The following is a 26,487-nucleotide window of genomic DNA, read 5'->3' on the forward strand; positions in this document are numbered from 1 at the left end:
TTGCAATTCCTACAGTATACAATTCTCGGCTAATGGTTTGAGAGGTGTGTCACATTACACCATACTTTTGTATTTTCTCCACCAAACTTATTCTCATTCAATTTCATATTGTCCTCTATGGAGACTTAAAAATCCCACATCCCAAGTGATATGATTTATAAGGAAAGTCTATTTTCCTCTCCATTAACTAAAGCATGATGTATTCACAAAAATCGATAAACCTAAAGCGGACAATATTGTTGATGTGAATGGGTTGAGATTTCCAACACCCTCATCTACCAAAGAGTTGCTACGTTAACTGGGTATCAATTATATTAACAGTATATAATTTGTGAAGATAATGTGACAATCTAAAAACATGGAATTTATATGTTATATCATTATTCACCAATTATTGGTGCATTGTGGTAAGAACAACCGCGAATTTGGGGAACATGTTGATAGTTTTGTGAGAATGATAAGATATGTCCATCATATTATGCACAAATTACTCCCAAATAAATAGTGTATGACTTGAAATTTGAAAAGCAACACAAGAGGACAAATGTTAAATAGTTGAATGCGTTGAAGGGTTGCTTTCACTTGGTTGATCATGTGTGTTAAGCCTTTTCATAGGGATAAAATTTTGCCTTAAACATTTGAAAACATGATGATGAAACACTACCAACCAAACCCTACTTGAATACTTCTCTTCTTGGAAATGCTTATCTCTGTCTTTCTGATTTGGGCCAACAACAGTAATTAACAGGAGTGCTAAGACCAAAGTGCAACTCATTTGGACAATTTGCAATATTGAGAAGGTTAAGCATATTCTTGTTTAACATAAAGTACTAATTTATAGTTATATGATCTATATATATATATATATTGCATCAAACTACTTTTGTATGGATTTCTTCAAATCTTTAGTTCTCCAATATCTAGATAGTCCTGACATTAAGCATATGTATTTATTATAATCTTATTAGGTTCATTGTCAATTTGTCATCAACATTATCCAAGGAGTTGTACTATATATACTTATTGTTCTACTAATTAAGAATTTTATGTCCTTAATTAATATGGCTTACGGCAATTGATTATGTACAATATTATTATATATTTCCTAAATATATATTTGCTTCAAAGATATTAACTAGCTAGGCTATGTAAATCAAGACTTTTTTTTGATAAGCATGTAAATCAAGACTTAAAATAAAATTTGACATGGTTGATGGGATTATCTGAACCATTGATTTGTATAAGGAATTGATGCAAAATCCCTTTATGAATCCTATACTTTTTATTATATAATCACAGGGTTCATGCTCTTTGTTCTTAAAGCTAAGTAGATGGAGAAATTAGAGAGCTCTAGAATACTTATGCAGTGTAGCATTCATGTAATCATCTTTAATTTGTTGTTTCTCTCAGCTTTATTTTAGTGGAGTTTCTCCATTAATTAATCAGAGTGATTTTCTTTAGAGGTCTGATCACCTGTGACTGTGTGACAGGCAGCCAAGTTCAATGATATATCATATATATATAAACAAATATATGGTAGATAGTCTAATGGTGAATCTCTCAAGAGTCAAATTGTATGGACTCGGGAGATACTGAGTTCAATTCCTATCATGCACTGTTTTGGCTAAACTTACCAAGTCATCAGGCATTAAATTTTTGTGAGCGTGGGTTTGACGACCCTAATTTATACCCATATCGAATGTTCGAAAAAAAAAGTGTATGATAAATTAAAAAAAAGTTCTTTTGAGAGAATTTATTTATTGAGAAATTAAGAGCGGCTGCATGTTCAAGCTTATTAACACCTCCCAAAGCAGCAATGCACGTTAAAGAGAAAAGGGTTGCACCTTTAACAATTGTTTTGTTTATGTTAATTAAAGATCATATATATAAATATTGAATAATTAATATATGCATAAGCAATAATTAGCTTCTTTCTTGGCACTTGGCTTCATGTGAGTTTGGTGGCTAAAAGCTTACCTTTTTCTTCTTCTTCTTCTTTTGTTGTTGTCCTTCTCTGACGTGACATTAGTTTGTTAGTGTTCTCACAATCATACTTTAGCTACTAATTAAAGAGGGTTCTCATACGAAGATGATAAGGACAGGGTGCATGTAAGATGATATTATGCATCAAAAATTTATTTTCCAACTGAATAATCGGTGGGAAATGTTTTTAAGAAAATAAACAAAACATTATTTTTTTTCCAACCACATGATCGGTTGAAACGGCGTTATAAATTTTATTTTTCTTACTGATCTTCCAACCAATGTTCAATTCGTTAGAAAATCTCCATACAATCAAAATCGTTTGGCAATCAGTTGTAAAATCGGTTGGAATTTTCAATCGATTATATCGGTTGGAAATATCGGTTAATAATCCGTGAAATTCTTGTAATGAGTCCAAATTTGACAACATGTCTTAACATTAATGTTGATCTAAGATATATTACGCAATGGAGTGTATCTTGGTGCCCACAAATTAATTGCAATCTCATAAAGTTGAGTGGGAGAGAGCCTTTTTTGTTGATTTTTATTTCTCATTTTTGTGTGAATTTTTTCAATTGGTGATTGTTTTCTTGGGAGGGGTTTGTAACTCCTTCATGGAGAGTCACAACTCCTCGTTATCTCTCTCTGTTATCCATGACATTTGAGTTGAGCAATGGATTTGGTTGACCCATCATGGGTGCTTCAAACCCATCTCAACCAACATATCACAATTTGCAATAACAAGAGAGGAAATAAAGCCCTATTATTGGGCTCAATCCTCCATTTTTAAATGAATGGGCCTCGAAACATAGCTAATGGGCCAAAATGGTTTGTATCTCCTCGGCCCATGAATACCCGTATTGGGTCCTTCGGCCCATTGCAACCCACAATGAATGAATATTCGATTCGTATCCACACTCACGTGCGGCTGCTCGTCTCTTTACGGACGCAAGGCGAGTCTACTGCATCGAGTCTTCATGGGGTTACTGGCGGCGGTTGGGGTGTTAGTGCCATTCCCATTCTATTATTGGCTATGGACGAACCCACAATCATGGGTGAATCTGTGTGGGAAAGAGAGGGACCCTTCAAAAGTGATGGCACAGGTCTCCCATTGCCTCAAAGTCGCTCAGCTCATCTCCCTTTATACCGTCTCCTCTCTTTCATGGCCTCCCCCGCTATATTTCTGGCCGCTTTTTGGGTTTGGCCAGTTCCTGAATTTCAGGTCAGACATGTTTTAAATATTTTTTATTCTTGTTTTATTTTGGTGTTGTGATGGTGAATTTTAGGGTTTAGGGTTTATTATCTGGTTTTTATTGTTGTTTCAAACCCCAGATTTTCAGTAGTTTCTTTATGGAACTTGCACTTACACTATCAGGTATGTTAGTGGATTTTTGAATGTGGTAGTTTTTGTAAGTGCGTGCCAAAATTACTGAATATTTAGACGACTTTATATGGTAATGATGCCCACTTCCATATAATTTAGTCAAAACTTCACATCCTGTTTGAACAAAATGGTATCAGAGCCATCCCAAACTTGCAATTGCCCTAAATCCTTAACCAGGACTTGTGGAGAAGGAGGGGCATGATTAAAGGAGTGTATTTTTCGTAGATTAGAAGAGTAGAGGGGGGAATCCGGAAAATAAGTGGAAGAATAGTGAGGTTGTTAGTGCAAGATGGAATACCTTGTAAACAAGGGAAGGGACCTGCAGATGTAAACAAGGGAAGAAAAAAATATTTTGGAAAGCCATTGTGTATGAATTCAGATTCCTATCTTAGGTTCGAGACCAAGGAGAGTTGTACACTTGTACCCCTTTGATGAAATTCTTTCTATAAACAGAGATTGAAATTTCACCCAATGATGTTATGATTGGAAAATCCAGTCTATTTGGTTCAACTGAATTTTACAACAGCTGCATTATTTCTATTTTATATTGCCATGTGGTTCTTATATTTAAGCTGCGACACTACAGGGTATATCAGTTGCTTGGTGAATCTGGCACTTATTATGGTGTGCGCTTTGGGAAAACCATTCCTTGGATGACCGAGTTCCCATTCGGTGTCATTAGAGACCCTCAATATGTTGGAAGCATTATGAGTCTTGTTGCTTGCCTATCTTGGGTTCCCTTTCAGTACATCCTCTTGTGGATACTTGGCTATGCGTTCATGATGCATGTGGAATCGTCAGAAAATCCAGCTACTCGTGCAAAACCCCTCTCTTGACTGCAAAATTTTAAAATTCACTGATGGTAGGATAACTTCATCATTTCTACTCTGTCTCCTAATTTTATTTTGTTTACTAGTTGAGTATGAACTTTGGAATGATTCACTTGTAATAACAAGAATGCATTTTCCCATGATTGTTCCTGTAATAACATAGCTTCATGCTTTCCAATGGAATTTTTTCTCAATCTGGGTCAATAGGAACCATATAAGCAATAATCCTGAAAGTTCAGTTGCCTTCGAACCCAGCTTGGCCATGTATTTGTCAAAGGAAGAATGATAAACGAAACTACATACCTTATACTTACACTTTCAGCTATTTTAGCCCATTTTTGAATAGCTAGCAAGCTGTCTGTGTCCCCCTTAGACTGCATCAAGGCCTGTGAATCTGATGCTATCCTATGAAGGACTATATTTTCGTTTATCTGCACCTGGGTTCCTATATTGACAAGTACATTTGGAGCTTTGTAAGCCATAAATCCATAGTTAGCCAGTTCTATTACTTCCGCCAAGTTCCAGTCAAGACTCCCAAAGCAGAGGTGTTAAGTAAAGACCTAGTGAGAATAGGGTTCCGAAGTGTTGGACCAACACTCGTTCCTGCAAGTGGCTGGACTAACAAATGACCATATCACCAGTTGCTTCAGATTCCAGGAGCTAAAGACGATGGTGTAAAATGTGTCTTTAAGAGACGTAAGAAAACTCTGGAGGGTGTTTTGGCTTTATATATCATGACACATGGTCACATGGGTGTCTCGACCACCACGCCAAATCGGGTCACTTTGTCAAATTTCGCACAATTCTGAGCCCGTGACTTTTCGATCCGACATAACGGTGTTCTTGTAATAAACTTAGTCTACATCAAATATAAACCAGTTCCGTTACTTTTTCTCTTCTCGTTAGTAGGCTTCCAACCATTCATCGAACAAAGATTGCGATCTGTCAATGTTAAATTTGTAAAAAAAAATGGATCAACTCAAGCAGTTCATTGCAGGTGTTGGGCGTTTTTCTTCTGCAGAAATACATTTGTTCTTCACAGAACAAATTTGAAATTGACATTGAAATCACTCTCTACTCAAGGTTTGTATATTTAAAATCACTCTCTACTCAAGGTTTGTATATTTACAAATCTAACTAAACTTGAAGAACTCTCTAAATAGCTGAACTGATATTCATATACCCGTTGTTCACCATTTTCCATTATGGTTGTGAGGAAATATTCTTCCAGAAATGGCAGCAGCCAAAGCAGCTGTGAAATTGGGGTCCTTGGTCAATGATGAAGCCATCTGTTCCACCAAAAACTGTTTCACTTCTGGTGATTCAATTCTTGGTTGTGGACTTTTGGCATCAACATTGGACTTAGATTTCCTCGCTTCAACTGCCCCGGTAGGTCCTGATGAGCCGAGCAAGGCTGCACCGGTGCCCGAACCAAAGTTCAGAATCCTGCTTGAGCCTGATGTTGCCTCCATTTGATTAAGCTGTGGATGGTTGTGCTCCCCTTCATAAATTGCAACCAACACAGATTGATCTTCAACATCTCTTTGGACCTAAAGCATACAAAAACATATTACTCAAATTAGCACATATTAGTAGTACTAAAATAAAATAAAGTAGGCATACCGGATCTCCGGTATATTGACCGCTATACCACTAGTTCATACCAATATTTGCCCGGTCCTATATATATTCTGTAACTCTGGTTTCCACTTTAATCGGTAGAACCGACCGGTATACACCGGCATTTAAAACATTGCCTATTTCCTAAATTGATTTTTCTACATAAAATCAATATATACTATGGTTATATAGATATGCTGCTCACCTTCTTTTTGACAGGACAACTTGGAGCAAAAGAGCATTTGAAGTAGGCTCTAGGGCAAGGATTGTCTCTTGTGACCTTTTGGCCATACTTCCTCCATTGATATCCATCTTTCACAATCTGCAAAGAAGAAGAAAAAAAAGCTTGGCTCAATCAGCAAAATGGATTCAACAAATCTCTCAACTTTTAACACAATGAATGATTTTATGCAGAAACTTACAAGGCTTGAATCTGAGCCCTCCGTCTTGACATAAAGCCTAGAAATCTTTGCTTTGACGACTTCTTCTCTTGGTTTCTTGGATGATTCTTCATCAGTTGAGCTACTCATGGAATTCCCAAGAATCCCAAGATTGATGTTGCCATTGTTGTTGCTGCTGCTCTCGAACTTCCTTTTCTTGGAAGGACTGTGCTCCTTTTCGCCATTTTTGTTCATGTAATCTGTCAACTGGTTTCTCAAAGCATTATAATTCTCACACATCACTGTTAACATCTCTGTTAGCCTCTTGTTCTCCGCGCTGACTCTGTTCGACTCCTCCAGTATAGCACCAGTCTGGAATCATCAAAATTAACACGCAAATTTTCAACTTCCTTATTCCAAATACGAAAATGATAAAAGATCCCGACAGTTAGTACTTAGTATAACAATTATCCCAACGATCGAGTTGAACACACAGATCCAAATCCAGCAGGCTCTACGTGTCTCACATAATCCACATGCAATCCTATACAAACTGCTTGGATCCCTATCATTACTGTTTCAAATAATGCAACAACACTAAGCAAACATAACCCAGAAAGAATATTGGGACAGTAAACTAACCTCTTGTTTGGCGGAAATCTCCATCCTTAGCTCAGTTAGATTGTTTTCAAGCTCTCTTGGTATGCTTAAACAAGCATCATCAATAAGCCTCAAAGGCTTAGTATTCAGATCCAATGAAGTGTGGTCCATTGCCTTTGATATGAAACTAGTAGTCCTCCTTAATATATATCCAAGCAAAACCCAGATCAAAGATTCTTGCTTTTTGATATTTCCAGCAAATCAGAACTCAAACCCACAACGAGAAATTGAAGTCAAATGAACAAAACGTATGTTTATATATATATACACACAAACAACTAGAAGCTCCACTTGCTAGAAGAGGAAACTTGGTGGAAACAAAGTGAAACAAAGATAAGATATATGGAGCTGGCATACGCTTCTTGATTATACATATACATACATATATATATATATATATAGAGAGAGAGAGAGAGAGAGAGAGAGAGAGAGAGAATGTTAAATGAGGAAGTCATGGGGGGACTGGTGGGAGACTTCGTCGGTTTAGGAGGTTTGAATTTCCCCTGGGACCCTGGGTGGTTGACGTTTTGTGTTGACCTGCTACCGTTTTTTGTATTTCTATTATATCTATCCATATGTTTTTTTTTTCCCAATAGACAAATAGGATGGAATCACTTAATACATCCTCAAAAGACAGAATCTATTATTCCATTTCATTTTTGCTTTAACATCTTAAATAAAAAGGACTTAGTTCGGTAGTCATTGTCAGGATTAACAATTTCCAAAAAAGCAATAGGTCTTACATTTATCTCACACGTCTAACAAATTTTTTTTGAGTCACCCCATTAGTCAAATGCCCTATAATTGTCTGGTGGATGTGAAACGGGAGAACTCACATAATTTAACATATTAAGGCAGAGTCTAATATGATTATGTCTGGATGGATTTGACGTTTTAAAAAAAATTAGTGTACAAAAAGACCAAAACAATAGGGTTGACGTAAAACGTCCAAATTGGTGGGCTAGTCTAGAACAATCCAACCTGGCAGATTGCCAGTGTTTTGTTTTTTATTTATTTATTTTCAAATGGTACGGTCCTTTTTGGGATGTCTAAGGTCTTCCTTCCTTGTGAATTCCACAAATATTCAACTTTTAGATTAAAATATATAAGTAGGCTAAATTATTTTAAAATTTTCTTTAATTGATCACAACTTTCATATTGTAAAATCAAGTACTAATATATATATATATATATATATATATATATATATATGTTGAACGTCATGTGGCTAATATATTTTATGCTAATTAATATATAGCGATGTCTCTAAAGGTGGCAAGTTAATTTAATCTTTGTATAGTTTGTATTGTATGATTTATAATTCAATAATAAATAGTACAATCGAATTGGGCCTTAATTAGTCTTTTACTTAACATAGTTGTCATGACTCGGGTTATAATTAGAGTAAAAAATATAAACCTAGTTTTAAAAAAAAAGGTTGACCATTAAACACAGAATGAACACTATATATAGTTACATCTATTGAGAACGAATATATGGCAGTTACTATAATGGTACAAGAACTTGGCTGGTAGAAGAGTTATTTAGGAATCAACTATATAGGAATTTTTCACTAGGACGTTCATAATTTATCTAAAATAAAACTCTTTACGTTTAAGCCGTTGGATCTTATTAAATGGTTGATATTAAAGCTAATTTAGGATTTAAGATTTAGTTCTTAGGGTTATGGACTTGAGAAGTTTTGAGTTCAATTCCCACTTAAAACAATATATTTGTAGATAAACATTGGATTTTGCCTCAACTTATTTCATCGTCAAGTGAAAATTTTCTGTGCTCTCGAGTCTAATGATCCTAAATAAGAAATGCATTGAATGTAAATGGACCAAAAGGGTAATTCCATATTTGACTTGAGTGTCTTATCTAGAGGGTCATCACAAAATGACAAATTCTGGCATATATTCAACCGACCATGTTAGATTGGGAATTGACATTATCCTTCGTAATACCATTCATTGTTTTTGATTCTTGTAATATTTTCTCAATCTTAATACATAAAAAGAAAGTATAAAAACAAAAGATTTATTATAAAGTCAATTTTTATAGCCTTTTTTTTTCCACAAGGGAGAAGAAAAAATGAATTCATGCACATGCACCGCCACTTGTGCCACTTTCATGTCATTTTTATAATTTGAGCGGCAGCCGACGTGCATCTAGTTGTTGAAAAGCCGGTGCAATTATAATTTACAAAAACTAGTTATTTTTTAAGCCATTTTTAAGTTATAAAATAATTTTTTAAAATGTGAAAATTTACAAATAAAAAATATAAGATTTTGATCATTGGATCATGCTTTCAACCATTGAATTTGAATCTTTAGAAAAAGAACAACATCTTACACACTCTACATCCAACGTTTTAAAACAGTTCAGATTTTTCACGCATTTTCTTTTATGAATTTGATTTTTTTATTCAAAATCATTATACTTAACATTATTTTTTGAGTTTTTTTCAAAAACATATTTTTATCAAAAAGTAATGAAATATCCTATTGTCTCTCGCCACAATGCCCTATAAATCATGGAGTTGATATAAAATATCCAACGTGGGTTTCTCAATTATAATCATATGGCTCCAATATTTTATTAATTTTTTTTTGATAAGTATTTTATTAAATTAAAATCAGGAAAAGGAGTCAAATAATGACTAATACAGTAAAAGAATATGATGAATTCACATTAATAATTATAATAAAAAATTATGATTTGTCCAAAAAAAATTCACAAAAGAAAGACCAGAAAAAAAGAAAGACTAATCTGGTCAGAATTCTTTGTGTGTACAGAACCCTTTAAATTAATAAACAATTTACTTTGCATGCATGTACTCAAATAAATTAATTTAAAATTAATTATATTGTAGAAAAAAATGTGTATTAATAGATTAAAGAAAGAAAAAGCTGGTCTTCCTTGACCAATATGTGTGTTTATAATAGCAAGGACGGCGCTGGGTATACGTTACACCTCCAATGTCACACAACGTAAAATTCAACAAATTAAAAGTTAACAAATCTATGAAGAAGACTAAGCATGGACTATGACCAAAAAATTAACCAACTTGATCTTCAGTCCATTGAATCTAATTAAAACAATTTCTAATTTTCTACCAAGTTCTCATTCACAAACGAGTTCAATATATCTATCTTTACATGTCTATGTCCAATTAACTATAAATTAAAAATCATTTGGCGATGAACTAATTGGTTATCTCTATAGATTTGGTGTAGAAAGAATTTCGTCGGAGGTCGAGAGTTTGATTCTATGTTGATGCAATTATTTTCAAATTATTTTCGTTAAACCTCAGTCCAACTAACATGTCGGGTAGATTTACGCGTGCCTAGTTCAATTCGAATTTGAGCTTAGTGGATGGTCCAAAAAACAAACATGATGGGTTGTTGTCGGTTATATATATATAGACGACAAAGAAGTGCACAACCAATCCAAGGTAGGCCAAAAAATTCAAAAACCATGGGTTGGATTCTTCGATTTCTTGGTCTTAATTACTTTCCAAAACACGTGTTGGAGACTTTTGTTTGATGAATTCAACTAATTAAAAGGGTTGTCCTTTCAAGAATCACATCAATTTAGGACTACTTGACTTCATATCTGGCTGAAATTTGAGGGACGTCCCTTTTAAATATATTAAATATTGTTATTGCATTGAAGAACTTGTTAGAAAAGAAAATGTGCACCCAAGAAAAGTAAGTAATTAGAGACAAATAACAATGTGAAGATTCTTGTCGACATGCATTTTCGGTCAAATATTAACCTTTTAATTTATCAATATTATGGGACTAGCTTAGCAAGCTAGTTTCTCTCCCCCTTTGCTTAGATCTAACGGGCCATATGGTTCATAATTGTGTGAAATAAGCGTGAGATGAGGAGGAGATGGGTGCGAGGTGAGTGTGAGCTGAGTATGAAATGAGCATGGCTCATGTTTAGTGTAAAATAAAAAGTGAGCATGAGTGAATATTAATAGTACAATTTTCATATTACTATTTTTTTTTAGAAAATAAAGCAATACTTTATAACAAGTGTAAAAGTTTTTTTTACATATAAAAACTCATTTTCCCTTGTGGAGAATAGTAATTCTCATCATTTTGGTGAGCTTGGTTATTCTCCACACAGAGATAATAGACTTCCAAAACTCAACCAAACAAGAGAATATCTAATCACACCCTCATTCTCTCCTCAAAATACTAATCAAATGCCCCGTAACTTTATTAGTTTCTTTCATATGTTATTTTCTTTGTTTACTTTAGGGCACCATAGTATAATCGTCGAATAACACTCTAAAGGCCTCTTTGTGAGGTGAAAATGGAGCAATTTGCACACATGTTTCAGATTGTTGAAATTTCTAACCCAAATACATCAATAATATTGTTTTCTTTGAGCTCGAGTTCATTGTGGATACATAAGTTTGCCCTCAAGGTTTTGTCTTTTATGGGCCGTCGTTAATGGTACTTTAGGCATAGAAAACACATTATTAGAGTAAGAAGATACGAGTTTTGCATATAAATTACTCGACTGGATTATGTCAACATTTTTACTTTTAGTGGAAGACTCTAATTAGGTCAAAGGATGCACTCCTAGTGAGCTATATTTTCATCTCTGTTATATATTAGGGTTAGGTTTGTCTTCTCAGTTTGTAATTAAGTGGTTGAAACCATCTATCTACTACTTTTACTCACCATCAATATAATATATATTTGCCAAACAAAAATCAACGAAATTGTATTGAAAATTCAATTTAATTCCCAATTGTATGGGACAAGCATGCTATCATGTGGACCCATTTCATACCACCAACCCTATTTTGGAGTTGGATAAGTTTGAATATGAGATTTTAGTTTTCTCAGTTAGAAATTTTTGGTGTTGGATAAGTTTTTTCGGACTAAAAAGTTTTTGACAACATAATAAGTTGGGTTAAAGTCTAAAGTCTGGTCACAAGGATATTTGTTTACAGTGAAAATCTAACTCAAAATCCCCCGAATCCATACCGTTTGACCGTAGAAAGATTTACCAATAAGTATTTTACTAACCATAGAATAATATGTCAAATTATTCAATATGTTTTTTTTTGGTCCCCTGTCAAACAATAGTCAATTGGTCTTCTTCCTTTAACTATTAATTAATTAATAATAGCCTAACACAGTCGAAATATAGGGGATTTAGAGCTAGATTCCGTGCATACATGGATATTAGTCTTTTTTTTTAAAATATTAATTGGATCATGAATGTGGGTCAAATCTAGATAGACAAACAAGTTTGACACGATACCTTCCTCTAACATATGGTTCATCATCTAAATTTATGAAGTGACAAACAGAGATTAATATATATAATAGTGACAATCGATATATACATCATACATATGTGTGAGACCATGTGTTTGGACTTTGGACAAGTTATTTAACATGAAAATACTTTTGTTCATTCAAATACTGGAAATTTATATGGGTTCACAATTTATAATTTTTTGTTACAATATTAATGACCAATGCCATATGTTGGAAATTTTTTAGATAAAAAATTATATATTTATATACATATGTATGTTTTGTATGAAAAAAAAAAACATAATGCTTCAGTAACCACTTATGTGATAACTTAGTTAGTGAATCTCTCTATGATCAAATAATATGGACTCAATAGGTCTTGAGTTCGATTTTCATTGGTATATGGGTTTTGACCCAACTTACCCTGTCCTCAGATGAGAAACTTAGGTGTGTGTGGGTCTAAAGATAGAGTTTAGGTACACATCGAATATTTAAAGGATAAATTTATATTATGGATTTTTTAATTTTAAAAAAGGCAATGCTTTAGTCTTAAAAGATGCGACCTTTTGGTCTAAAATGACGTGAGTTTTTAATAAAATATTGTGAACATTTGAAGACTGAAAGAGTCACCAAACAAGCTATAAAAGGACCAATCCATTATAGAATTAATAATTAAGCACGAAAATCCTTATGAAAAAAATAATAATTAAGTACGAAAATCTAGAATATGCCCCTAATTACAAGCTATAAACAATCTAATTACTTGTTCGAATCAATTAGAATAGCTCTTAGATTCAAATTGACATATATCATCACATCACCAATAAAAACAAAATTGAATTCCTAGCTGTTCACCACTCCAATAATGAAAAATTAAAATCCACCGTCTCAATTGTACAAAATACTATTATTTCATGCCAACCTTTGAAAGTCACAGGTGTATCACATATATTCCCAATGTCATTTATTTTATATGGTATACTTGGACACACATATATATATATATGTAGTACACTGTACTTGTACATGGCTGCCCAATTATATATTGCACAACATGATGCCATGCATGAGCTCATCGATCATCAACAGAAATTCTTCACATGCACTCTGTGTCAAGATTACGTACTGTACATTTACATCAAACTTGTGAATTACGTGGGACAAGTACGATTATCATTCTCTTCTTCAATCATTTCTTATTGTCATGTTGTTATAATTTGAAGAATTAGAAAGGAACGAGAATAATGAGGTCAGAGGTTTGGCCGGATTCAATTCACTTGAGGTAGGTATTGCCATTGTGAGCTCAAGACCCAACCGCATAATCTTGTCCTTTAAAAGGGCTCTCAGGTGTTTGAAGTTGACTTTCATTTTATAGCAATGTGGGTCATTTTGTCTTAACACTACTCTGTACTTGTGAGTTCGTTTTATGTGAGACCCAACAAGTTGACTATACGAGTTAAGATTCTTGTGATACCCTTCACCTTGTGTAGTCTATCCATAAGAACATTCGAAAGACCCAACATGTGACCCAGACGGGTGAAATTTATTTAGAATTGAGGCCCAACAGGTGACCCCCCACTTGCAAGTTCAATCCAATCAATCTTAACCAGACAAGTTTCTTTGGGAAAAAGAAAAACATATTAGCAAATTTCTCATGATATAAAATAAAAGAAGCTCATTTGAAATGCCAAAAACATGTATTATATTGTCGCCGCAATAGGAACAGACGAACAGTAGCAGCAATTGGTGGTTTGCGGTCTGTTTGAAAACTTTTTTTTTTCCCCTTCACTTTAAAAGTAGAAAAATAAAGAAATTAAGTCTGTGGTTGGAGTTGACCCACACCACCTCACCTGCTTATGCCACGTCATGGTAGTTAGACAAAGGCTTATCCTTTTATGAACAGTTTGATTCGTTTGAAGTAGCCTTGATCTCTTAATTAACTACTTAATTGACTAACTTTAATCACGTGCTAATGCATTAAAGCATGACCCAAGTAGTTATATAATTTGTTAATAGGGGTTAGCATTTAATAGAAAATTGTTTCTTCGACTCGGCATTCATACATTAACACACTAGTATAGATAGCTTAGTTGTTTAATCTCTATGAGGTGAAATTGTATGAACTCGAGATGTAATGAGTTCGATTCCCGCTTGGAATAATACCCTTGTGACTATGTGTTGGGTTTTGCCCAAACTTATTATGTCGTTGTGTGTGAAACTTCTGTGTGCGCGGGCTTGACGACTAAGTTTAGATCCATATTTGATATATAAAGGGAAAGTTTGTTCGATGTCGTTCTCGATTATCAAAAAATAGGTTTTTTTGAAAATAGTGAAGTGCTTATCCTTTTCAGAGTTGGGTTGGGCCAAGATAGTGAGGCCCAAGATAGAGTCGAACTTCATGTCTAGTCCAAGATGGAGCCTCAAGTTTGTTATTTTGGGGGCCCATAGAAGCTGATGCGTAACAATGAGGCTTTGAGGCCCAAGATAGAGCCGAACTTCATGTCAAGTCCAAGATGGAGCCTCAAGTTTGTTATTTTGGGGGCCCATTGAAGCTGATGCGTAACAATGAGGCTTTGAGGCCCAAGATAGAGCCGAACTTCATGTCAAGTCCAAGATGGAGCCTCAAGTTTGTTATTTTGGGGGGCCCATAGAAGCTGATGGGTAACAATGAGGCTTTTCTTTCTTTACTTATGCGAGGTGTGGTGACAATGGGCCCAAATTCATTGGCATCAATGCTCAACTACGTTGGGAAGGATAGACGACTAATAGTCGATATATATAGTGACATGTGACTGTGAGAACGAAAAAAAAAAAAAAATAGTTGGTTAAGTTAGTTGTTTGAACGTCTTAGCATATGTGCATGTGAGAGGTTATAGGTTTTAACACCCATTCTAGCACGATTTGACAGTATTTTCTCACCTGATTTCGTCTCAAGATTTAATCGGCTAATGTGGTTTGCAGATATTACACATTACATGTGGCCGTGAGTTTACCATTGAGGTGGAATTTGGTGAGCTAGGCTTTCGATGGGTTCTCTAGTCACACACACAAAAAAATAAAACGTGATGACGAATGCCGACTCCGTTTGATAGATTATTGCAAATAGCATATATGTTATTTTATAACCAAACATGCTCCGAAATGCTACTTGAAGGTAACATTGTAGTAGCATTTCATGGTTCTAGTTCAAAAATACGCAGAATACCCACCTTTCCTAGGATATTCCACATGTAGCCTAATCACCCTTCACTCTTTTTTAAAATGTTGAACATGTCTCTTAATTGAACGTATCCATAAACATCTTAAAATGTGGAACAATTTGATAATTGATTGCTCCTGTTTATGATAAATTGCATAATATTCATGTATATAATTTGTTGCAATATTTTGAACAACATAAATGTTAAACAATATATGCTAACATTTATCACAACATTTTAAAACCAATATACATGCTACTTTTTAAATGCTCTACCTAACAGAACCATTAAATAAATAACATTACATCTTAGCCTCTACTATGCAAGAGGTATTTATTAAGACTTTGATTGTCACTTCAGATAATCCCCTTGGCTTAATCGTCTACTTTTTTCCATATTACTACTAAAATTATGTGGACATCCTTCCTCTCCATCTATTTACATTCATAAATATCATCATATTCATAATCTCTTCAAACTAAGTAATTAATTAATGGATTATAAAAGTCAAATAATTAAATTAACATATAACTATGAAATTCTCTAGGAATGCAAATTCTCATGTTATAGGAATGCATCAATCACGTTTGATGAATACTAAACTATCAACTAGCACAAGATATAGACAAGAACCAGTACAAGAGAGAGAGAAGAAAATAAAATAAAGAAATTGTCTGTAGATTTAAGGAACTTGTTGACAAACATCCTCCTACTCAATACCTAAACCATACAACACACCAGCATATTTCTCCAGAGAACCAATAAAGAAATTCTCTTTCAATTTCCTGAATGTACAAGATGTGAGCAAACTATCTGAACCTGCTTGATGACAAATCCCAACTCTCTCCACTTCCAATAACTCCGCGAGCTTATTCAATCCACCGTGAAGGCTATTGCAGAATTTCATCAAATGCTTAATATCGTAAAGAGTCGGGAAGTACATGTTGATCAAATCGAAGAACCCTGTTTGAGTATCGGGCAGATTCTGACATGTCAACAGCTTAAGCAAGTACCCAAAATCGTACCCGCTGTGGAAGGTTACCCAATGCACATTATCATTCAACACAATCCCGGATGACATCAAGAGTTCGCCAAAACGCAAGGCGTCAATACCGTTCTCATTATTCTTCTTGAAGTTGATACCACTTTGACGCAAGAGCTCAATTGAGTCATTAGCAAACACATCTTCATTGACATTGAATTCGCGAAAATTGAATTGCCAGATGCAGTATTTGTCCGTTCCACAAGTGGGTAGATTCCCATGCTCATCCGAAAATGTTAGACCCAACTGAATCAGCTTCAACATATCAACATTGTCCTTCAATGTTTGGTAATGGTAGTCGTAGCTACTCTCGAAATTTCCAACCGGACGCAGAACGACGCCTGGAAACTCTGTGTCCATCGCAACAAAAGGGTAGTCATCCACAATATCCTGAATCAAAGCAAATTCTTCCTCCAGATTGTAATTCCACACCTCTCGAATATGGATTAAATCATCTTTTGGCAACAACGACATTCCTCAAAAAACAACTAAACTAATCAACCGGCCCAATACAAAATTGCTCAATCCCAACTCCCTAATCAAAAAAAGCGTCTTCAGCTCCCCCAAGACAATAATTATACACAAATCACCAAATCTGAGACAAAATCACAGCAAATTCAGCTATTATATCATCAGAAGAGATAAATCCCAACTCCCCAATCAAAAAAGCTTCTTCAGCTCCCCCAGACAATAATTATACACAAATCACCAAATCTGAAACAAAATCACAGCAGATTCAGCTAATCAGAAGAGATAAAAATCCAGCTGCACAATCCCATGATTACAACAAAACTAAGCAAGGAGAAACGATCACAATAATTCGACAAGCTTCAGCTTTTTTTTTTTTGGTTGTAAAACCAGCATTAACACGATAATTGTCAAAGAAAACCAGAAAAAAAAAACAAATACACCAGCGAATGAGCATCTAAACAACTCAAAATAAACATTTGAAATCACATAGATATGAATCCAGATCTCGAATCGAACCTTAAATAATCGATAATATAAGCAGTCGAACAGCATATCATGAATTGGAACAGCAAACCCGGGAGAGAAAAACAAGCATGGGTAGATAGCGAGCGGAAGAGGAGAGGAAAGAATCGATAAGAGTCTCTCTAGGGTTTCAACGACTGGTTAGTATAAAAGGATCGGGGATAGAGAAAGCGACAGAGATATTTTATTTTTCATTTTCGTTCATTTTTTAAATGGTTTTGTAGATCAATTGATGATGGGAGTGACTGCAACACAATTCTTTTTTTTCTTTCTTGATTTGCAAAAAGTTATATGATTCCCAATAGAGATTTTCTGGGAAATACCTAAAACGCGTTCTCTCACCTTATCGTGACAAGGAAGGAAGGAGAGAGAAAAGAAAAAGACAAAAAGAAAATACCAAGGAGAGAAAAGAAAAAGAAAATATTCAAGGAAGTTCAGAAATATATGAATCATACAAATTATTATTTCTACTTGAAAATACTTGGAAAATCACTTTCCACGTAAAATCCCTATTAAATGGTTAATGAGTTACATAGGCGGATTCACTGTTCAAAACAGTGACAATTTGATCAAGTTAACTATATGGAACAATTTTAAACTTTAGTTATCAAATTGACATATTTTGATTATCAGTGTATAAATTAGAACACGAGCTATCTTTTCGTGACTAGATGTGATATTAATTCTTATGAAAATTTTTTCACATTTTAAGAGATTTAGGAATATATTCAGTCGAGAGACATGTTCAACAAAAAAAAAATAATAGTCTATGTTGGTGGAGGTAAATTGAGAACCTGTGAAGAGTGAAATCGTATTTTTGTAAGGAGTGAATATGAGTTAAGTTAGTTTATATGTGCGTTTATAATAAATAACCATTTCAACTTCATATTTTGGGAACTAATATGTAAAGTGAATGACCAAATTGGCGTTGAGGGACAGACCATCTCCATCTGTCTTCGTCTCCAAACAACCCCCGATTTTCTCCGTTCAACATAACAAACTACAACTCCGAATCAGATTTCGATAGATCGAGTTTCTCTGTTGTTCCGAGACTATATGGATGTTCCAACCTCATGGGACGCTTTGCGGAAGCAGGTGTGGATCCTCCTCATCTGTTAACCTTTCGTATTGTTGTGTTTGATTTTTGATTCGGTTATCGATTTGTTGTTGAAAGGAATGAGCACCTTGAATTTGTTCTATTTTGATGTCCGATTTTGTGACTGATGACCTAAAGGGAATCGAATTGCGCTATGTTCATCGTTATTTAGGATGCCACATCGGTGTGTTCAATTGAGCGGATGTTTAAAGGCAGCGGGTAGGTGATGCGAATTGTAGAGTCGAGGTTTATCCTATTTTGATGCTGCCGAGGTGGTTTGTTTGGTTGCATCTTGACAATGTGTGGGAGATCCAGTGCTGATTGACCTTAAGTTATGCGCCATGACTGAATTTCGATTCTGTGAAGGCGATAACATAACTCATTGTCAGTAAACATGCCCTGATTTGAACTTGTTATGCTTAGGTTGCAATGTTGCAACTTTTATTTTGACAATGCATAAAAGTTCACGTTTTTTCTGTGAAGGCTATACTTCTGTTTTCCATAAAGAAATCTTGACTCATAACTTCGTCTAGGAAGAGAAAAGAGAGGAAGAGAGGAAAAAAGAAGAAGAGAGTAACAATTCGATTCTGATTACTCTACTCAGAGTGGTTTTACTCATTCTAATAAGATATGCCTCATGCTAAGAGTTTAAGATATGGTAACTCAGATAATTATGGGCTTTGTATTCTGGATTTCTTAGCATAATTGAAAAACTTTTAGTTTTGATTTTTCGGAGCAAAATGTGTTGCCTTCCTGGGACGGGATTGGTGGCACAGGAAAGGAATTCATTAACTTTTAACGGATTGCTGTTTTGTTGAGTTACATTGAGATTAGTTGGTGATGTTTCCCTTGTTCTTAAGCGACCATATGAGCACCAATGCTATTGGACTTGCTATCAGGAAGTTGAACGAAGGTAGGTGGACCAGGTCACCCTAGTGTGAAGCCATTTTAAAATTTGCTTTCCTGCCTTGCTGATGGGGATGAGGGAAACATCAAGAGGTTGTTTCCTGAAAACAGTGATCGGAGCCTACTTTTTTTTTTTTATGTAAAATAAAGGTTTCATAATTAAAAACACAAAGCTAATTATGTCTAAAAGGGTCTCACAAATTTTAGAAGGCCAAAATTCGAATTGTGCACTTAGAAAGGTACCACACACTTAAGTGGAAAAAGAGAGCTGTAGACTTGTAGTTAACTGCTCAATAGTTAGACAAGGTCCAAAATTTGCTATTGAGCAGCAGACAAGGTTCAAAACTAAGAGAATGGATAAAATTAAGGCTTTATTCAAACAGTAGCCAAAAATCTAGCAAATTATCTGACTCAATAAAGCAGAGAAGCATTAAGAATGCTAAACCAGATTAAGAGCCAAATAACTAGCAGAGATACAGAATCCTGGGACACATCGCGAAATGAAGGACTCATAAATCTAGTGCTGGATTCCAACCAATTTTAATCATGTGGATGTGGTATCAAAATGTTTTAATTTACAATTTACCCTGTCAACATTATGAAACGATTTAAACTATAATTTGAGAAAAATCCTTGCTTGATGTATATACGACAAATTGATTTATAATTTAATTCGTGTTTTAAGTTGTCTGCCAAACTAATTTTATGTTACTGGGATTGGTGTTTTAATTTTTGGCTGAAGGCGAGGAAACTTGAAGCTCAGTTAGATGAGCAGATAGTTTCCTATCGTAGATTGGTTTCCACAAAGGTCTCCACAAAAGTCGATACTGCTGAGAATGATCTGGAGTCTGGGATAGACCGGCTACTAAAACAACTTCAACAAGTCAATGAACAAATGCAAGCTTGGGTTGCATCAGGTGGCTCGGAAATGGTTTCTCATACCTTGACTCGGCATCAAGAAATTCTTCAGGATCTGACACAGGTAATGTGTCTTCGTAATTAAGACTTTGCAGCACACATACTTTAACTATATTCATATAGCATGTGTAACTTTGTGTGAGATTCCAAAATTATGTTTTTGGCCCTTTTGGGTTACTTTATTGTGGTGGGTCATGTGCGGCTCTTGCCTCTTATGACTATACATATATTGTATGTTTGAGCTTGAACGTTAACTTTGGGTTGCTTCATTGAAGTGAGCCATGCGAGACTGATGAATCCCTATAATTCTTGAACCCCATTAACCTTCAAGCTCGAGTAAGCAAGGTTAACGATTGTGAGAATTAATTCTCTTTGATAACATTATTCAGCTTAATCCCATACGTGGTTTACATGCCTATTTATCATACTACCAAACATAATAATAAAAGCATTAAAGAAGGAAACCTATCTTAACTTGGTAACCCTAACGAGTCACACTTATTATACCTAGAATTAAGCATTAATAGTCGGAATTCCACCATCAGAGGAATCCCTGATTTCTTGAATTCATGAGGCTGCATGCATCTCAGCCACTTTTGTTGCTCCAATCACTAGTAATAACTGCTCCAATAATATCTCCCCTAATATCTTTCTTGATTGCCAATTCATTCCCATCATTAATGCCCATATCATTGACCTCGGTAACCCTATCATTGGCTACGTCCTTGGTGACGTCATCATGCACAGCCATAAGTTCAGCTGCATGGCGCAAACTTTCCCCCTTCTCCTTGAGACGCGAATGTCTAGCTCGATTATACGCATTCTTAAGGTAATGGCCCTGGTCTTCATCAGAGACACCTGGCACCTGTGACCTGCTATTTCCTGCTTCAAAATTCTTTTGCGCTATGTAGAAGGGCAAAAAATTTTGATTATTCCCTTTATCTTTGGAGGAAGCCTTTTCCTATATCTTTTTCTTTTCAAATACCTTTTTTTTTTGAAAAAAATTAGTAAAGGGGAAAGGTGGTAAGGATTTATAACTCCAACTTCCTTGATGCAAATAGTAACATCAAAAAGAGTATCAAGAGATTTTGGTCGTTGAAAAATTGAAGACCTTCTTCTAGATATCCGCAATATTTTGACTTCCTCTAAATGAGAGAACATTTTAGTTTGGAGAGAGGTGCTTTGTAAGTTTCTCTGGAGTTTTTGCTACCTCTAATCTCTATCTCTAACTCTTTCTTTCTGCCCTTTCCTTTTCTTCTCAAACCCCTCTCCCCCTTTTGGTCCTTCCCATGTGCATGTTTACAAAAGTACTTTAGTTGTCTTTGTATTGCATAGGTCTGTAATTGATATTTCCCATTGTCATTCAGCTAATGGCCATCTTTGGATTTTGGCCTTGTATGTTTATATCTCCCCTACATTTTAACATTGTTACAAACTGAGGAGAGAAAAGAAAAAGAATACCTTTTCTTTTGTCCCTGAATTTTCAAGGGGATTAAAATTGATGGTGATGAATGAGAATGTAGATTTCGACTTTTTTCCTAAAAATTTCGTTTGAATTTCAAACTCTTAATGAAAATTCTATTTGAAAATTTGACGTTTAGTTTCATACTAAAGCTCAATTACTCATATCCCTTCAACACTTTGGGGTTGTACTCATACCATCTAAGCCTTATCATCTGCATTCTTTTCCTGTTAACTTTAAGTGTAGTTCATTGAGATATACACTTCCAGATGACTTACTTTCTATACATGACCAAAGTGCAGGAATTTTATAGACTCCGCTCAAGCCTCAGAGCTAAGAAGGAACATGCTTCTCTTCTTGAAGATTTTAGGGAGTTTGATCGTACAAGACTAGACTTGGAAGATGGTGTTGGTTCAGAACAGCAAGGTCTTCTGAAAGAACATGCATCCATTAGCCGGAGTACAGGACAGGTATGTGACAAAAAATTTAGATATTGTTCAGTTGTCAAAAGTATAATCCTATATAAAAATGAATCGCGGAAATGAATACATGGTGTGGATCCCCGTTGATTTTCTCATAGACTCATGGATCCGACACCAAACTTTTGGCATAAAGACGTGGATGATGATAATGATTCAGTTGCCAAAATGACTCCATCAATTCATACTTCCAATAAGAATGAGGATCAACTAGCTGGGAAGACAAATATAAATAAAATATCATTGTATCTCAAGCGGTTTTTTTCTTTTTGAAAAATTTACCCTAATTGTAATTTCCAGCAACATCCCTGTTTTCCTTTGGATGTCAAGTAGTATCTTATTGTCTGAGTGTATTCAAACTTAGTTGACATTTACATCAGAATCAGTTGCTTTATGTCCTGTTAGTTTGAGGCTGCATATGGATTTGTTGGAGCCTGCATATGGGTTAAAGAGTCACTGTGTTTCACTTGTATGGTATCTCCTCTTTTGACTTCAGTTTTTCTGCTTTATATATGGGTGGCACCACCTTGGTGTCCTTCAGTATAAATTTATTATTCAAAAAGAATTTTCCTCGTTTAAGGAGCAGCTTGTGAGAAGTGGCTATCTTCTCAGATGAAGATAGACAAATATCTAATTTTAATAGAAAGAGGATGGTATCTCGCTCCCCCAAAGTTGCCATAGCAAAAAAAAAACATAGAGTTTGGGTTGTTATACTGGATCCTGGATGTTGTTTTGGTTATGCTGTTTATGGAAATATGAAATGGAATTGCTTTTCAATACATAAATTTTCTGTCTGTTATGCCGGATACTGTTTGTCTCTATTGGTTTAGTATCACTCCAGAAATGTGATTGATGCTAACAGTTTGGGTTTATGGAAATATTAAATGGAATTGCTTTTCAATACATAATAAATTTGCTGTATGTTACGCCGGATACTGTTTGTCTCAATTAGTTTAGTATCACTCCAGAAATGTGATTGATGCTGACAGTTTGGGATTCTTTCTATCTAAAGTTCTATTGAGGTTACATCAACTTATAGGGTATGAAAATTGGGGAATAAAATTCAATTCTTAAAAACCAGCTTGTGGTGCTCTTTATGGAATTTCTCTCTGCATTCTGGTATTGCAGGTGGATACTGTGATATCCCAAGCTCACGCAACACTTGGCACACTTGTACTTCAACGTTCAACATTTGGGGGCATAAATTCAAAGCTTAGCAATGTTAGCAGCCGCCTCCCAACGGTATGGAACTTGCTATTCCAGTTATTGATGTCCGAATATTTCTCCATTGTCACAAAAGTGATACTTTATGCCTTAGGATGCCCATGAGATTTTTTTTTTCCTGCAGCCATGCTATTGTATGCACTTCAAACCGAGTGACACAGGTTGTGATTGTATAAATTGCTGAGAAACAATCCATCTCAATGAATTATAGCAAATGACTTAAAAACAGTGGTACATTTGCAAGCATATTATGTGCATCATATCTCAGCAGTAAGTGACTCAGCACTAGATAATACATTTGGGAGTCTGTAAGTCATCATATCTAACCTAGGTCAGTGTCATGACATAATATTATTTGACATATTTGCAATCATTTTAAGGACAAATAAGAACATGGTGGATGCCCTCAATCGCTTGGGCCATTCCAATCTCTCTCCCCCTCCCTCTCCAGCAGCTTGCTGCTCTCTGTCTGTGCTCATTGATTAACATCCTATTTTCACAAAACATGGTGCAGGTAAATCAAATTCTCTCAGCAATAAAGAGGAAAAAATCTATGGATACAATCATACTTTCCCTCGTTGCGTCCGTGTGCACATTTCTCATCTTCATATACTGGTTGACAAAGTAAGGATTTGATTTTGTCTGCCTGCAGATGATTAGCTGAAGTTACCGTTATCCTTATTGTTACGCATGTTGGTGCATTCGGAGGGAGGGGATGGGCTGTGTTATAATTTTGCGAGTGTATGGTGGCACATTCTTAGTAGGTGGTTCATAATCTTTTTCCGCTGAAATCCCTTGTAAAGGTCCACACAAATTCACATTAGGCACATACTTTGTATCATTCATGAGGGAGACCAAAAGAAAGATATTGATCTCACTGCTCTGAGTCCTGTGAGTGAATACCAAGTAATTGTTGGTTTTGAACTGCTCAATTCGCTGCTTAACAGTTTTGCTAGCATAAAAGAGAGATGAAATTTAGAGTCCTGTTTTGACATTAAATGATTTGGGAAGTTTTATTTGTAGTCATATCAATCTATGCAACCATATGCATTCATAGTGTCAGGTGTCAACTCTCTCTGGGCCATGACAAAGCCATTAAGGAAAGCATTGCATCTATTTTTTCTCCTCCTGAAGAGGTTTTCAAGATTTCTTTATACCGTTGAGTTACTGACATCATTCGTAAAACCAATAAGAAGAGACTCTAGAGTTCCTTACTCCATCATTAAGGGGTGGAATTTAAGGTAGCTATAATGCTATTCTAGATATGTTATTTGTTTCCAAAGTTTGATTTTCTTCCTTTGAGAGAGTGAAAGAGAGAGAGTAGAGCCACTTGTGGCTGCTTGATAACCTAGATGCTGAATTTTTTTAGGTCAAATCATATGGATTCGAGAGGGTCCTGAGTTTGATTTCTATTGGGATCAATATTCATGTGGTCACGTACTGAACTTTGATACAACTTATCATGTCATCATGTGAGAAATTTATGTACACTGAATGGTTCGAGTTTAAATTCATATTGAATATTTAAAAGCGTAAATTTTTATAGTGGTGTTATCGGTTAAAAATAAAAGTAGAAAATAGAGATGTAGGCAAGGTATTATGTGCAAGCCGTTTCAAGTGGGTGAAGTGTTGCATGTTGAAGACGTGATTGACAAGGAATTAAAAAATTGAGTGTAGGGTTGGATAGTGATGGGGAAGCAGTCCATGACTTCCTCTTCAATCAAAACAAGAAAGCTAAAGACAGACAGAAGAAATCAGAAAAGAGATTTACTGATTTTTTTTGTTAGGGGGGGGGGGGGGGGGGGGGGTGGGGCGCCAATTTGATTAGACAAAGTGAGCCAAACCCAACAGAGGAATCATGATGGGTGGCTTCCCCAGCAACATAGGCAAATCAAAAACCATCATATGAATCTTTTTCTTCTCTCCAATCTCCATCCATCAATCCTTAACTTCAGTTTCCTTAATAACTATTGTCTCATGAGTTGAACCTTATCTTTACTTTCGGTATATATGTTCAAGCAATCATGCTTATTTTGACAATAATTCATAATGTTACTTACATAGCAGATATATATGTAGGTATGTATGTATATATATATAGGACAGCACTATCAAAGTATGCAGCACATTAGGAGGTCTCCAAATCAACTCATCCATCTACTATTGTCGGCCACTTGTCGCTGCGCGCGCAAAACGACGAATTACAATTACATACTTATTGCCGTCTGTATTTTGGTCGTAGGTCGCTTGGTCTTATTTTTCGGTGCCGGAGTTTGCCCTAATTTTTCTTACGGTGCAAGAGTCTATTTTAAAAAATTTACATTAGATCCCGTTGTAATAAAGAAATTTCTTAAAAAAATAATGGATGTGTTTTGATTGGATTTACTAGTCCAATTATATATTTTTATCACAAAAAAAAAATCAAATTCATCACAAAAGAGATAGAACATTTCGAGTTTATATTCAACGGTCCGAATTTTTATACCTTTTTCATGTTCAATTTGAATTTTGTTTGTGACAAAAAATATTGTTGGAGTCGTAAATCAGATCAAAACACAATCATAAATTATTTTAAAAAAAATTGTTGCTCAAAATCTTAAGGTCCGCTGTAAAAAAAATTACAGGAGACCCCACCATTCTTTATTTTCGGAGGAGACTGTAGTTCCAAATCTTCATTCTTTCCCCCTAAATGAATTAAAATTTATTTTTCATGACATATATATTAAACAAAGAATTAACATATTGTGTTTTTATGGTATGTGTACAAAAATAGTTTGTTAGATTGAAACTGTCATGTAATATGTAAGATTTCGTTTTCTGTTTTCAAGTGATTTCATTTGTTTTCGTGTTTTCATAATTATTTTATTTTTTTCAGAAAATAAAAATATAAAATGCATGATAAATAATCATACCAAGCAGGACGGTCTACTAAATTTTCATAACAAAATTCTAGATGGTTTCACACCCATCAAAATCCATAACAATTTAATTTTCTAAGTATTGGGCTCATTCGTGTATA

The 26,487-nt window shown here is 35.0% G+C and overlaps 4 protein-coding genes across 7 annotated transcripts; 2 read left to right on the forward strand and 2 right to left on the reverse strand.

The window, feature by feature from the left end:
- The first annotated feature begins 2,907 nt into the window (after positions 1-2,907).
- Positions 2,908-4,391, forward strand: LOC119992288 (phosphatidyl-N-methylethanolamine N-methyltransferase). Its single transcript, XM_038838990.1, has 2 exons — positions 2,908-3,205; positions 3,954-4,391. Exons 1-2 carry the CDS (start codon positions 2,961-2,963, stop codon positions 4,201-4,203), a joined length of 495 nt encoding a protein of 164 aa, XP_038694918.1. The 5' UTR covers positions 2,908-2,960; the 3' UTR covers positions 4,204-4,391.
- Positions 4,392-5,153: 762 nt separating this feature from the next.
- On the reverse strand, positions 5,154-7,215 carry LOC119992287 (probable WRKY transcription factor 40). The gene is made up of 4 exons (XM_038838989.1): positions 6,840-7,215; positions 6,240-6,569; positions 6,023-6,139; positions 5,154-5,747 (listed from the first exon to the last, which is right to left on the reverse strand). The coding sequence occupies exons 1-4, from the start codon at positions 6,966-6,968 to the stop codon at positions 5,388-5,390; spliced, it is 936 nt and encodes a 311-aa protein (XP_038694917.1). The 5' UTR covers positions 6,969-7,215; the 3' UTR covers positions 5,154-5,387.
- Positions 7,216-15,910: 8,695 nt separating this feature from the next.
- LOC119992158 (probable CCR4-associated factor 1 homolog 7) lies at positions 15,911-17,724 on the reverse strand. 2 transcript variants are annotated; one of them, XM_038838821.1, is made up of 2 exons: positions 17,378-17,724; positions 15,911-16,985 (listed from the first exon to the last, which is right to left on the reverse strand). In XM_038838821.1, the coding sequence occupies exon 2, from the start codon at positions 16,862-16,864 to the stop codon at positions 16,058-16,060; it is 807 nt and encodes a 268-aa protein (XP_038694749.1). In that variant the 5' UTR covers positions 16,865-16,985; positions 17,378-17,724; the 3' UTR covers positions 15,911-16,057. The 2 variants fall into 2 exon arrangements, with proteins under 2 accessions (XP_038694749.1, XP_038694748.1); XM_038838820.1 differs by having other exon boundaries at positions 15,911-17,104; positions 17,378-17,722.
- A 570-nt stretch (positions 17,725-18,294) lies between these two features.
- LOC119990339 (Golgi SNAP receptor complex member 1-1-like) lies at positions 18,295-24,509 on the forward strand. Of its 3 annotated transcripts, XM_038836202.1 has the most exons (6): positions 18,295-18,478; positions 20,128-20,367; positions 22,068-22,235; positions 23,373-23,486; positions 23,593-23,629; positions 24,121-24,509. In XM_038836202.1, the coding sequence occupies exons 1-6, from the start codon at positions 18,440-18,442 to the stop codon at positions 24,126-24,128; spliced, it is 606 nt and encodes a 201-aa protein (XP_038692130.1). In that variant the 5' UTR covers positions 18,295-18,439; the 3' UTR covers positions 24,129-24,509. The 3 variants fall into 3 exon arrangements, with proteins under 3 accessions (XP_038692130.1, XP_038692129.1, XP_038692133.1); XM_038836201.1 differs by lacking the exon at positions 23,593-23,629 and having other exon boundaries at positions 23,983-24,509; XM_038836205.1 differs by lacking the exon at positions 23,593-23,629.
- The last annotated feature ends 1,978 nt before the right edge of the window (positions 24,510-26,487 follow it).

The sequence above is a fragment of the Tripterygium wilfordii genome, chromosome 22 (genome assembly GCF_013401445.1).
Source record: "Tripterygium wilfordii isolate XIE 37 chromosome 22, ASM1340144v1, whole genome shotgun sequence".
NCBI classification, from domain to species: Eukaryota; Viridiplantae; Streptophyta; class Magnoliopsida; order Celastrales; family Celastraceae; genus Tripterygium; species Tripterygium wilfordii.

What these genes read in the sequence shown, in the direction of transcription:
- LOC119992288 (XM_038838990.1), top strand. Translation starts at nt 2,961, where the DNA reads ATGGGGTTACTGGCGGCGGTTGGGGTGTTAGTGCCATTCCCATTCTAT. An exon ending in GGCCAGTTCCTGAATTTCAG is followed by an intron (nt 3,206 to 3,953) that starts GTCAGACATGTT and finishes GCGACACTACAG; the next exon opens with GGTATATCAGTTGCTTGGTG.
- LOC119992287 (XM_038838989.1), bottom strand. Translation starts at nt 6,968, where the DNA reads ATGGACCACACTTCATTGGATCTGAATACTAAGCCTTTGAGGCTTATT. An exon ending in AGGGCTCAGATTCAAGCCTT is followed by an intron (nt 6,140 to 6,239) that starts GTAAGTTTCTGC and finishes TCTTCTTTGCAG; the next exon opens with ATTGTGAAAGATGGATATCA. An exon ending in GTTGTCCTGTCAAAAAGAAG is followed by an intron (nt 5,748 to 6,022) that starts GTGAGCAGCATA and finishes TGTATGCTTTAG; the next exon opens with GTCCAAAGAGATGTTGAAGA.
- LOC119992158 (XM_038838821.1), bottom strand. Translation starts at nt 16,864, where the DNA reads ATGTCGTTGTTGCCAAAAGATGATTTAATCCATATTCGAGAGGTGTGG.
- LOC119990339 (XM_038836201.1), top strand. Translation starts at nt 18,440, where the DNA reads ATGGATGTTCCAACCTCATGGGACGCTTTGCGGAAGCAG. An exon ending in GGGACGCTTTGCGGAAGCAG is followed by an intron (nt 18,479 to 20,127) that starts GTGTGGATCCTC and finishes TTTTGGCTGAAG; the next exon opens with GCGAGGAAACTTGAAGCTCA. An exon ending in TTAGCCGGAGTACAGGACAG is followed by an intron (nt 22,236 to 23,372) that starts GTATGTGACAAA and finishes CTGGTATTGCAG; the next exon opens with GTGGATACTGTGATATCCCA.